This window comes from Chiloscyllium plagiosum, chromosome 42 (assembly GCF_004010195.1).
Source record: "Chiloscyllium plagiosum isolate BGI_BamShark_2017 chromosome 42, ASM401019v2, whole genome shotgun sequence".
NCBI classification, from domain to species: Eukaryota; Metazoa; Chordata; class Chondrichthyes; order Orectolobiformes; family Hemiscylliidae; genus Chiloscyllium; species Chiloscyllium plagiosum.
Window position 1 is genome coordinate 14824177 of NC_057751.1, and position 12223 is coordinate 14836399.

Sequence of the window (12223 nt, forward strand, 5' to 3'; positions counted from 1 at the left end):
ACGCTCTCTCTCTCTCTCTCTCTCTCTCTCTCTCTCTCTTGCGTGCTCTCTCTCTCTCACGCTCTCCGTCTTCGGCTCCCTCTCAAGAGTTCCCAGTACTCTCGAGCAAACCTTGAGACCCCAGTGCACCCGTACTGACTCGAAAAACAATCCAAACAAAAGCCCACTTGCTGTACACAAAACTCTAAAGCCAGGCCTCAAGATAAGTCGTTCTGGAAAGCAATCACTGTGGCTCCAAGAATACTTATAATTTGTATGCACTGAAAAATCACCAGTCATTACTTGGATTAAAACCTTCTGTGGGTGTAAAGCCTGTAATTAAGGTTGTATCTTGGGCTCCCAACACAGCCACTGAAGTCTCATTGGGATGATCATGCTGAATTGTTTTTGATGCTGGTTTGTTTGTCGTCGTTAATTTAATTTCGGGTAGCACTGTGTATGTTGCTGAATGTGTGCTGCATTGTTGGTGGTACCAGGCTTGGGATGAGCAGTTAAACTAAAGCCTGTTCTTCCAGTTCAACTGGACGGGTGAACCACAGACTCTCATTATCCCGAGAAGACACAAAGAATTCAGACGTGGTGGCACTTATGTTTTGCAGTACGTTCGATCAGAAATTGTTGTAAATTCGAACTGTTCAGTGAGCCTTGTTGCTGTGCATGTGACAGCGACAATATTGATTCAGATCAGCAGACACTCAAACTGTGGCAACAAATCTCCAAGCTGGTGTTCTGAGCCATCTGACACCAGCTCTCGGTTTCTAAATTGGTCTCTCACAAGGGCACTTGCGCTGTTTGCACAATGGGTGGAGACGGGCAGATACACAACAAGAGCATGTGCTTCACTCGTATCGGTTGCAGTCACCTTTTCTCGACCCATTTCCAAAGTCCTTAATCCAGCTCGGGGCTTTGTTGAGGTGTCGATCACCAAGCCTTCCAGCAGCGTTGGTTCCAAGACAGGGTGCTTCTCTCTCCTGTTGCGAAGCTTGTTTCGTTCAAGGCTGTACACTGAGATTGACTTTCTGCCCTTTTTTGTTTTCGACGTTTAGGAACCAAATCCTGAATGAGATGCGGTTCACATTATCCCTGCAGTGTGGAAACAGGCCCTTCGGCCCAACAAGTCCACACCAACCCACCCAGACCCATTCCCCCTTACTCTACATTTATCTCTGACACATTCACCCAACCTACATATCCCTGAGCACTATGGGGTGATTTCGCATGGCCAATCCACCCTAACCTGCACATCCCTGAACACTATGGGTAATTTAGCACGGCCAATCCACCCTAACCTGCACGTCCCTGAGCACTATGGGTAATTTAGCCTGGCCAATTCACCCTAACCTACACATCCCTGAGCACTATGGGTAATTTAGCCTGGCCAATTCACCCTAACCTACACATCCCTGAACACTATGGGTAATTCAGCATGGCCAATCTACCCTAACCTGCACATCCCTGAGCACTATGGGTAATTTATCACAGCCAATCCACCCTAACCTGCACATCCCTGAGCACTGTGGGTAATTTAGCCTGGCCAATTCACCCTAACCTACACATCCCTGAACACTATGGGGTGATTTAGCATGGCCAATCCACCCTAAAATACACATCCCTGAGCACTATGGGGTAATTTAGCATGGCCAATCCACCCTAACCTGCACATCCCTGAACACTATGGGTAATTTAGCATGGCCAATCCACCCTAACCTGCACATCCCTGAACACTATGGGTAATTTAGCACAGCCAATCCACCCTAATCTACACATCCCTAAATACTATGGGTAATTTAGTACGGCCAATCCACCCTAACCTGCACATCCCTGAGCACTGTGGGTAATTTAGCACGGCCAATTCACCCGAACCTGCACATCTTTGGATTGTGTGTGGAAACCCACGCAGACACAGGGAGAATGTGCAAACTCCACACAGACAGTCGCCCGAGGCTGGAATCGAACCTGGGTCCCTGGTGCTGTGAGGCAGCAGTGCTAACCACTGAGCCACCGTGCTGCCCACAGTGGTTGGTTATTTAACTGCGAGTTTCCCAGGGGCTGAGCCGGTTGTGTCTGACCTGGACTCGGTTTATCGACCTGACTCAGGTCAGAAAGGTGTCATCAGCCTCACCGTTCATGAGATGGGAATGGGCGGAGGAAGGGAGAGGGAAGAACGGGGCAATGGCTCAGCGTTCCCAATCCTGGTAGTTATCCGTGATTCCCCAGAGGCCCTCATCGGGCCCGGAGCAGCAACCATTTCTCATGTTAACGTGTGGGTGCTATTGGTGCATTTGAGTCGCTCATTCTTTTCAAAGGCATCTCGGCCTTGAGATCTTCCTGTTGCTCGGTGTTGCTGCTGGCTCCCTTGTTTTTAATTGTGCAAACTCGGGTGGCAATCATGTCTGTGCTTGACCTTTCAGTGGGCCACGTTGCGAATAGAAAGGGGAGCCCGGGAGAGGAAGCAGCTGATCTACAAAACCAACTCGAACGGTAAGTGCCGACTGATGAGAGTGCAGCCTTCCTTGCTACTTTGGTGTTGGGGCTGTGGTTGTCCCCACCTCCTTAACCTGAATTGCCTGTGAAATGAGGTGGCTTGTCAGGCCTTAGCACGGGGCAGTAAGCCCTCAGCCACATGGCTGTGCTCTGCAGCCACTGTCGGTCAGACTGGGCAAGGACGGCAGATTTCCTTCCCTAAGGGTGTTCGTGAAAATGGAAGTGGTCCCATCAGTGCTGGCTTTCAATTGCGGATTGTGTTATTGAATTTCAGTTGGTGTGCGATGCCCACCCCCACCCAGGTCTCAAGATTCCTCATCCCGAAATAGTGCCACTCGACACCACCCCATCTCTCTGATCACTCGGTACCAGGCTCACCACTGACGCAAGCTTCAGAGTTTGCGATGGGCTGCTGCAGAGTATCTCTGAAGTGCACCACCCTGTCGGGGAGTTATTTGTCCCATTCAACAGGCACAAGGTTTAGGAATAGTCAACAACAGCAAGGACCACAGTCAGCCCCGGTAAATCTCACAATTCAGTTCTCAAGTCGGAGCACAACAGAGGCAGACCAAACCTGTCCATGCCAACCTGATGTCCTAAATTAATCTAGTCCCACCTACCAGCACCCGGCCCATATCCCTCCAAACCCTTCCTATTCATATCCCCATCCAGATGCCTTTTAAATGTTGTAATTGTACCAGCCTCCACCATTTCCTGTGGCAGCTCATTCCATGCACACCTCACCTCTGCATGAAACAGTTGCCCCTTTTGGCGGCCCGGTGGCACAGTGGTTAGCACTGCTGCCTCACAGCGCCAGAGACCCGGGTTCAATTCCCGCCTCAGGCGACCGACTGTGTGGAGTTTGCACGTTCTCCCCGTGTCTGTGTGGGTTTCCTCCGGGTGCTCCGGTTTCCTCCCACAGTCCAAAGATGTGCAGGTTAGGGTCAACTGGCCAAGTTAAATTGCCCGTAGTGTTAGGTGAAGGGGTAAATGTAGGGGAATGGGTCTGGGTGGGTAGCGGGTCGGTGTGGACTTGTTGGGCTGAAGGGCCTGTTTCCACACTGTAAGTAATCTAATCTAATCTAATCTTTTGTCCCTTGTAAGTCCTTCCCCTCTCATCCTGAACCTATGCCCCCTCGTTTGGAACTCCCCCACCCCAGGTATAGACCTTGTCCCGTCACACTATAGATGCCCCAGTCTGTTCAGCCTCTCCCTGCAGCTCAAACCCTCCAACTCTGGCAACATCCTTGTAACTCTTTCCTGAACCCTTCCAAGCTTCACAACATCCTTCCTATAGCAGGGAGACCAGAAGGCCGAGAGAGATCGAGGCGTGAAGAAAGAAGGCTGACTTCTTGAGAAAGTGATTTTCTTTTTGACTTCAGCTTTACTTGGCGACAGTCAGCATATAGGGTGTGCCAGGTATTCTGCGCCGCCGCCCTATCCTTTCAGCGGAGATGACGGTGGGCCAAATGTAATGTCTGTGTCTTTGCTGTGCAGGTATCATCATGAAGGAGCCCACTTCCCTGGAGGAGGAGATCACGCTGATGCGGCAGAACGGAGACAGCACGGCCCCGGACAGCCGGGAGTTTGAAATGTCCGATATCTTCTACTTCTGCAGGAAGGGCGTGGAGACCATTGTGGATGACGAAGTGACGAAGCGATTCTCGGCCGAGGAGTTGGAATCGTGGAACTTAATGACCAGGACGAACAATAATTTTCAGTACATCAGCCTTCGTCTGACCATCCTCTGGGGGCTGGGTGTCTTTATACGGTACTGCTTTCTGCTCCCACTGAGGTATGCATCTGAGTTGGCACGTGTTATAGACCAGGCCAGACCCCTCACCCCCCCCTCAAAATAGATTGCCGAGACCCTGACCTTTCCTTATTTTAAAGGCAGCTGTGAAGGGGATATTCCAGGTGCGGTGCAGCTGGTCAAACCACTCAGCTCTTAGCAAAGCAGAATTTATTTAGACACTATAGTTGATTCACGAAAAATAGAAAATGTACAACTTAACTATTGGAAAACTTAACTGACTCAAAACAGCCACTTAACTGAGGAGCTGTTCCAATTCCTGTCACATCCCGTAAACGCACCCCTTGCCAAAAGGTAAATTCAAACACTGGTTCTTAGAGGCAGGGGAGATTTTAGATTAGATTAGATTCCCTACAGTATGGAAACAGGCCCTTCGGCCCAACAAGTCCACACCGACCCTCTGAAGAGTAACCCACCCAGACCCATTCCCCTGCCCTACATATATACTAACGTGCCTACCGCTCTGGGTAATTTAACATGGCCAATCCACCCTGACCTATGGATTGTGAGAGGAAACCAGAGCACCCGGAGGAACCCCCCCGCAGACGCTGGGAGAATGTACAAACTCCACGCAGACAGTTGCCTGAGGCGGGAACCGAACCCCCAGGCCCCTGGCGCTGGGAGGCAGCAGTGCTAACCACTGAGCCACCATTTCAGAGAGACAAGTCAGCCAGGGATCATGGAATCTTTTCTCTGCAGCAGCTTCTGCCCCAACTAAAACGAGAAGGAAACCTCAACTGGCCCATTCCCCTGCCATTGTTAAAGTAACTGTTTCCAGACATTTCAGCACCTCTGCTTTTACAACCTCCCTTGGGGAAAAAAAAACTCAAGCTTGTTAGAGGGGCAGCATTGTCGCTCACGTGCTGGGACTGGTGAGGGTCAGCTGTCACCTCTCACTGTTCCTGCTTTCTTCAGGCTTGGCGGTCCATTGTAGACTGTTCCAGAGTTTGTGCTCGGGCAGGAAGTGCTGGTGGCTGTGATGTCATTTCCCGGTGAGTGAGAAACCCAAAAAGGCTGCTGAAACGCCGACCGGGTGCTCAGGGTAAGGTCGGCAAGCGTTCCACGCAGCAGCAACCACTGAGCCTTTTGGTCCCATGGGTCAGTGCTTCAGCAGAGGGCAAAGGGACCCTGAGCCAGTGCTCCCCAAACTGGTGCCCAAGTTGAAGCACGTGGTGGCCGAGTGAAAGTCTGGTGGCTCTGGGAGTTGTTGAGTTGGCGGTGAGGTTTAGGTAAGGTCTGTCCTTACTGCCTGACCCAGGGAGGCGAGGCCGTGCAGGAATTGATGGCTTGCGCTGCCCAGTGAGCCACAGCTTGGTGAGCCCTGGGCTTGTGCGCCAAGAAGAGCCTTGGGTTGCAGCACATTCGGATTGTCCAGATCGACTTGTTCACCTCAACATTTGAAACATTTCCCAGAAATGCAGCAGACCTCAGCACTTCGTGGACTTCACTCTGTTGAGTGAAAAGAGCAAACGGTGGGATTGGGTAACCTTGCTTGACACACTGACACTCGACGCATTACTGCAAGGATTGACTGACTGAAGCGTTTAATGTGAGCCAAACTGCATCAGTTGGGGAAAAATGGGACTGAGGTGCTGTTTTTTAAGAAAAAAAAGAATTGACCAAAAAGGAAGAATTTAGAGGGGGAATATTTGTGGACACGTGGTTTGTAGATAGGGAAGTGCGTAAGATTGTGCAGAGAGTCGAGGTTTCCGCTCGGCATCTGAGTCGAGCTCAAAGTGGATGCGGGAGGGGTGGCCGAGAGCAGAGGTGAGGGAGGAATGGGTCAGGTTTCTCGGCGCACTGGGGCTGAGGCATGCTGAGTCCCCGGACAGTATTCCAGCGGGAGGAAGGGGCAGACGGTGAGGATTTGGTGTTCAAAACACAGCTTGGGTTGAAGAAAACGGCAAGATTACAATTGTTTCCTGCTGACTTGTCACTGTGGGTCTCTCAGACACACATGGGCTTTTTCGGCATTTCTGGCTGATGGGCTGAAGTCGAAAAGGAGGGAATTGTTGCTGAGGTTATACAAGACATGGGTGAGATCAGGTCAGGAGGATTGCACAGTTTCTCAAGTCCCCTGACTTGAGGAAGGGCGGAATTGCACTGGAGGCTTGGAACGCTGACTGGATTCGCTTGAGAGGTGACAGGTTTGTCTCGCAAGGCAAGATGGTGCAGTTGGGGCCACTGCTCGCGAGAAGGATGAAAGGAGATCGAATTGACATCTCCAAGATGTGAAAGAGAATTGAGAACGTGGTTGTTGAGAGGATGTTTCCTTGTGTGGGGAAATCCAGAATGAGACATCATTGTTGGATGATGAGGGGCATGGGGTAACAGATTTAACACAGAAAATGAGGTGGGGGGGGGGCCTTTTCTCAAAGGGGTCTGTAAGTGCCGGGACATGGGATGAAGTCAAGGAGGAAATGGATGTTAAGTCAATCATATGTTGCAGGGTGATAAAGAGCGAGCAGGAAAGTCGAGTTGAGGCTGTCGTGAGATCCGCCACGTTGGTATTAAATGGGCAGTGCAGGCCTGAGGGGCTGAATGGCCTACTCCAGCTGTTCAAGTTTGCACTACCTTGGCGACCTGGACCTGGCACACAACAGAGCTTTGGGTGCAAGGACTGGATAGTTTGTTTGTCCTGTGTGGGCTCTTCCGTCTCAACATCAGCAAATTGCAGTTGACAGAAACGGCAAATGAACTGGAGTGTGTTGGACGTTCAGTCACGGGCCAGTCTGCCGCTAAAAGCAGGGGAACACAATACCTGGGATTTTGATCTCTGCAGCCAGATGGAGGTGTAGTCTGCGCTCCTGTTATTTATTGGTATGGTGTCAGTTCACAGCGGGTTAACTCTCCAGTGGACCACCATTGGGAAATGCAGGCAGGTTACAGTGCACAAGGGAGCTCTCGCTCCCTGTTCTTGCTTTTCACCTGCTGCACAAACAGTCTTATCAGCTTTCCCGACCTTATTTCCACATTCCTTCAACCCCATTATCTTTGCCTGATTGCTCAGTGTAAACTGCACTGTTTGACATACGTCTACTTGAGCCGCCATCCCTGGTCATGAATTCTGGACCCTGACAGCACAGAATAGAGTCATTCCTGCTGTCCTCTGTTTCAAATCTTTTCCATTTCTCGCCCTTGCCCACAGCGGTCAGCTCTGGACCCTTGAGTCCTCCCTCTGAAGTCAGTGGACGGAGAGGATGTCGGGGATTGTCTGGTTTTGCTCCAGCCTGTGGCGTTTGCTTTCCTGTCTCGTTGTGAGACGGTTTCAACACGAGCAGCTATTTCCCCGAAGTTCAGTGAACTCAGAAATCCCCTGACAGTTAACTGGTCCTCAATCACAGACACTGATTACAGCTTAGTCATAGAGGTGTACAGCGCGGAAACAGACCCTTCGGTCCAACCTGTCCTTGCCGACCCAGATATCCCAACCCAATCTCGTCCCACCTGCCAGCACCCGGCCCATATCCCTCCAAACCCTTCCTATTCATATACCCATCCAGATGCCTCTTAAATGTTGCAATTGTACCAGCCTCCACCATATCCTCTGGCAGCTCATTCCATACACACACCACCCTCTGCATGAAAAGTTGCCCCTTAGGTCTCTTTTATATCTTTCCCCCCTCTCCCTAAACCCTATGCCCCTCTAGTTCTGGACTCCCCGACCCCAGGGAAAAGACTTTGCCTATTTACCCTATCCATACCCCTCATAATTTTGTAAACCTCTGTAAGGAAAGACAAAACCTCAGCCTCTGATGCTCCAGGGAAAACAGCCCCAGCCTGTTCAGCCTCTCCCTATAGCTCAAAGCCTCCAACCCTGGCTTGTGCGAGCCGATTGAGGTGCTGAGCATTTAACCTTTAAGGTGATGACAAAATGATGAATCTAGGACATTGGATGATTAACTGTTGTTGCTGTGACATGACAGTCAGGAGCCAGTGCTGTCGGCTGCCTTTTTGTATCGGCTGGCCTTTGAAGCTCAATTCGGTCCCTTCCTTCGGTGGTCCTGATGCTTTACAGAGGAGACACAGGCAGTCATAGCTCGCTAGCGAATCACTGACTGACTGTTCTTGGCCAGCCGATGAGTTACCCTGCGAGAGCTAGGAGGCCTCTCGCGTTCAGTTGCGGGCTGAACTATCTGGCTATGAACAGCCCACCCTTGCCGGAAAGTAGAGTCAGACAGTTAGTGCCGTCCTGAAGGAGGTGGTTCGGCCCATCGAGTCTGTGCCGGTTGTCTCACCTATCCAGTCTGTCCCGTCTCCCCCACCATGGTACGTTCCAGCGATAGTGTCCTCCAGGTGTTTGTCCATTGCCCGTCTGAAGGCTCTTGTTGGTTTTGTACCCGCCGGCCTGTCCGGCAGTGCATTCCCGATCTGAAGAACTCACCGTGGCGGCCTGTTGTCCCAGTTATATTTTTCTCCGTGCCCTCTGCCTGTCGACACGACTACCATTGGAAGTGGACTCACTGTGTTGTCTCTGTCAAAACCCATCGCGTCGTCAAACAGCTCCCCACGTCCTGGAGCTCGGATCTTTTCAGTCTCCCCTCCTGAGCTTTTGCATCCTTCCCCAGTTAAGGTGTTGCCATTTGGATGCTATACACCCCCAGACACTGTTGTTTGTAGCTGCAAAGTGGGAGCCAAACTGAATTGGCACCCAATGAGAGTTAAATGGCAATATGACTTGATATGGGATGATACTGCAACAGGAAACGGATGTGTGTCTGAGGTCCATCGGAGCCACTGTAGGGGGAGCTGTCCATTCCCTGTACTGTGCAACTGACCTTGGGGCGAAATTCCGGAGTGGCAATAGCTTTCATTGGGATAAGAGGAAACAGTTAACTTGGCACCATTTTTCAATCCACCACAAGGCTTTGTCTATCTGCTGACAAATAGTTGACTCGAGTCAGGATGACAGCTCGGAAACTCAGGGGAAAGAAGCTCTCTTCATGTACAGTCATACAGCATGGAAACAGACCCTTTGGCCCAACTCATCTGCACCGGCCAGGTTTCCCAGATTAAACTAGTCCCATATCTCTCAAAACCTTTCCTGTTCCTGTACCTGTCCAAATGTCGTTTGTCACATTCTGGGGTGAGTGAAGGGTGCTGAAGGCAAGGTTGTTTCTTCAGGGTGCAGTTGGGTACTGTATAGAGAAACACCTTTGTGGATGTTTGCGAGTTGCGTCGAATCTCATCGTGTGACGTGTGCGGTTTCTGTTTCAGGGTCACCCTGGCGATTACTGGCATCAGCTTGTTGGTGATTGGAACGACCATGGTGGGATATTTGCCAAACGGCTGGTGAGTTTCTGAACACGTCTGTCGGTGTCTCCTGACCGTATCCGCCCGCTCACTAAACATTGACGGCCCGCGTTGCGCTCCGATGCCCCATACACTGGCCGAGGTGGTCAGTCTTCACACAGGAGCTGGAGAATCGGTCTGCTGAGCCTATCCTTGATTGGTGCCCAGATAAAACGTATCGCCACTTGGTTCAGCTCTGTCCGAACCCACTGCCTTTCCCCAGTCATTCCAGCACAGTCACTGAGCCATGGTACTGAGGACATCTGACTCAACCGATCGGCTTGCTGAACCCTGAGTCTGATTCCCGTTTAGCCTGTTTACTGGATTTAGTTTGCACTTAACCTTTCCTGAGGGTTTAACTTGCTGGTGTGTTTGTGGTTTGAAGCATTAACTGAGAAGGTTGATGAGGGTCGTGCTGTGGATGTGGTGTACGTGGACTTAGAGAGGGCACTCCATGAAGTGGACTTGGGAGGAGACATTAACAGGCGAGAGGAAGGTTTGAAGTGGTTTTCTTCAGGCATTGGTTTCCCTGAATTACATCAGCGATGTAGAGCTTGATGGGGCCAGTTTGAAAGTGTGCGGAAATCCAAACTTTGACAGAGACCAGAAAAATCTGCAGATGCTGGAATCTAAAGTGGACACCACAGCCAGCCAGGCAGCGCCAGGAGGTGGAGAAGTTGATGTTTCAGGTGTAACCTTCCTTCAGGTTGGCTTCGGCGGGGGGGAGCTGCAGATATAGAGGGGTGGGAGGCCAGGGGCAGAAGGGTGAGGTAGGGATAGGTGGTAGCTCTGGGAAGGTTGTCGGAAATTGGAGAACTCAACATTGCGTTCGAGACTGTAGGCTGCCCAGACGCAAGCTGAGGTGTTGTTCCTCCAGTTTGCAGTTTGAATCCAAGCGTTGAGGCGTTGTGAACGGTTTGGTAGACTGTCGGATTTGAAAAGAATGTGGACCAGACAGAAAGGCGGCAGATGAAGTTCACCGCGGAGAAATGCGAGGGGAGAAAGACCACAGACGGACAACATGAACGAAGGGATGTGCTATCTGAGGGTGTGCAGGGGCAGACAAGCCTGGCTGTATGTATACATTAGGCATGAAAGGTACAATATTCCCAGCTCTGTTAATGGGGACAAGAGGAGGGAGGTGATGGAGAACTCATACATGACACTGTTAAGACAGAGGTGAGGAGGAAATCTTTGTTTCCTGAGGGAGGTGAATCTGTGGTATTCTTCATCGCCAAGGGCTGGGTCATTACCGGGACGAATATTCAAGGTTGAGTTCAATAGCTTTTGTTTTTAATCAGTAAGGGAATTAAAAGAAGCCAATGTAAGGAAAGCTTTGTCAGCCAGCAGGGAGTGAGGGTCTGGAAAGCACTGCCTGGAAGCAGCTTCAGTTGAGGCATTCACAAGGGTATTGGGTGGTTATGAAGACAGAGATGTTTTGTGCAGGGTTACAGGGAGAGGACGGGAGATTCATCGGGACACCCACCGTGGCCTGCCTTCTGTCCTGGAACGATGCAGTGATTCTGATTGGGTGGAACCTGGTTTATTGCGATCCCTGCCACCCAAGCACTCACTCCTTTGATTCGTGTCCTTCATCCCTTTCTCATTTGCTGTTTTTTTTGCGGGAAGCCTGCGTTTGGTGAAGGCCGTGACACTCTGAAAGGGATCGGGTGAGACCGCCTAACTGTGATTGGGAGCTGGAACAGCAATTGCAGTGTCGTGGGATGAGACATCTGTTGTGTTACCTTTCACTCGGTCTTCAATGCTGCATTTTTCAGTTCGAACCTGGGCTCTCCGTCTGAGTTGTCGCTCCATTTTTTAAAAAAACCCTACAACAGTGAGACCCGCCGCCAGGGCCCCAGGGAGCGAAACCATTGCACTGGGAACTAGAACGTGTGAAATTCTGAACAAGCCCCTCAGGCGCTTTTGCCAATGTTACTGAAATCGTTTTGTGTCCTGCATACTGTCGCTTCTGTCTTTGTCTGGGTGCACTCTCAAGTTTGGCACTGTTCCTTCTCCCTTTTGCCTAGGTTGAAAGACTTCCTCAGCAAGCACGTACATTTGATGTGCTACAGGATTTGTGTGCGGGCGCTGACTGCTATTATTCACTACCATGACAGGTCTGTGTGGTGCGCTGAATATGCAAGCTGCTTTTCATCGCGCGGCTGGTTCCTGCTTGATCAGGCCATCTCACTTTGGCATCAGAGATTGGCAGAAATGTCTTACATTGTACAGATAATTCCTCCCATGGCCCGGATTACAGCCTGTTTGAGTTGCAGATTTATATTTTCGTGTGGTTTCTAAATTAGGGATATTTTTATATAGAAATCAGCTGCCCCAGTTTACATTTTCCAGCTATGTATATCAGTTCCTCCTGAGAATAAACTGTCTCTGTGCCTGCCTCCTCTGCCCAGCATCTCCTGTTCTCTCAATCCCCCCCACCCCAACTCCGCACTGCTGCACACACACACTCACTCACTCACTCTCCCCACCTCCTCACTCGCTCCCGCCCTCTCTTTCCCGTTCTCTCCCCACTCACTCCCTCTGCCAACCACCTCCCCATCCTGACCTCCCTCACTCACCTTGTCCCTCTCCCAACTCCCACACACTCACTCCTTTCCTCTCCCGTCCCCC

At 50.9% G+C, this 12223-nt stretch overlaps 1 protein-coding gene across 1 annotated transcript in view; it reads left to right on the forward strand.

Annotated features, from left to right (window-relative positions):
* gpat4 (glycerol-3-phosphate acyltransferase 4) overlaps positions 1-12223 on the forward strand; it is a 44087-nt gene that overhangs the window by 14610 nt on the left and 17254 nt on the right. Inside the window, exons 2-5 of the mRNA XM_043681566.1 lie at positions 2412-2481; positions 3982-4279; positions 9515-9589; positions 11620-11709. Coding sequence (XP_043537501.1) covers positions 2412-2481; positions 3982-4279; positions 9515-9589; positions 11620-11709 — 533 coding nt within the window. The remainder of the gene's footprint in view (positions 1-2411; positions 2482-3981; positions 4280-9514; positions 9590-11619; positions 11710-12223) is intronic.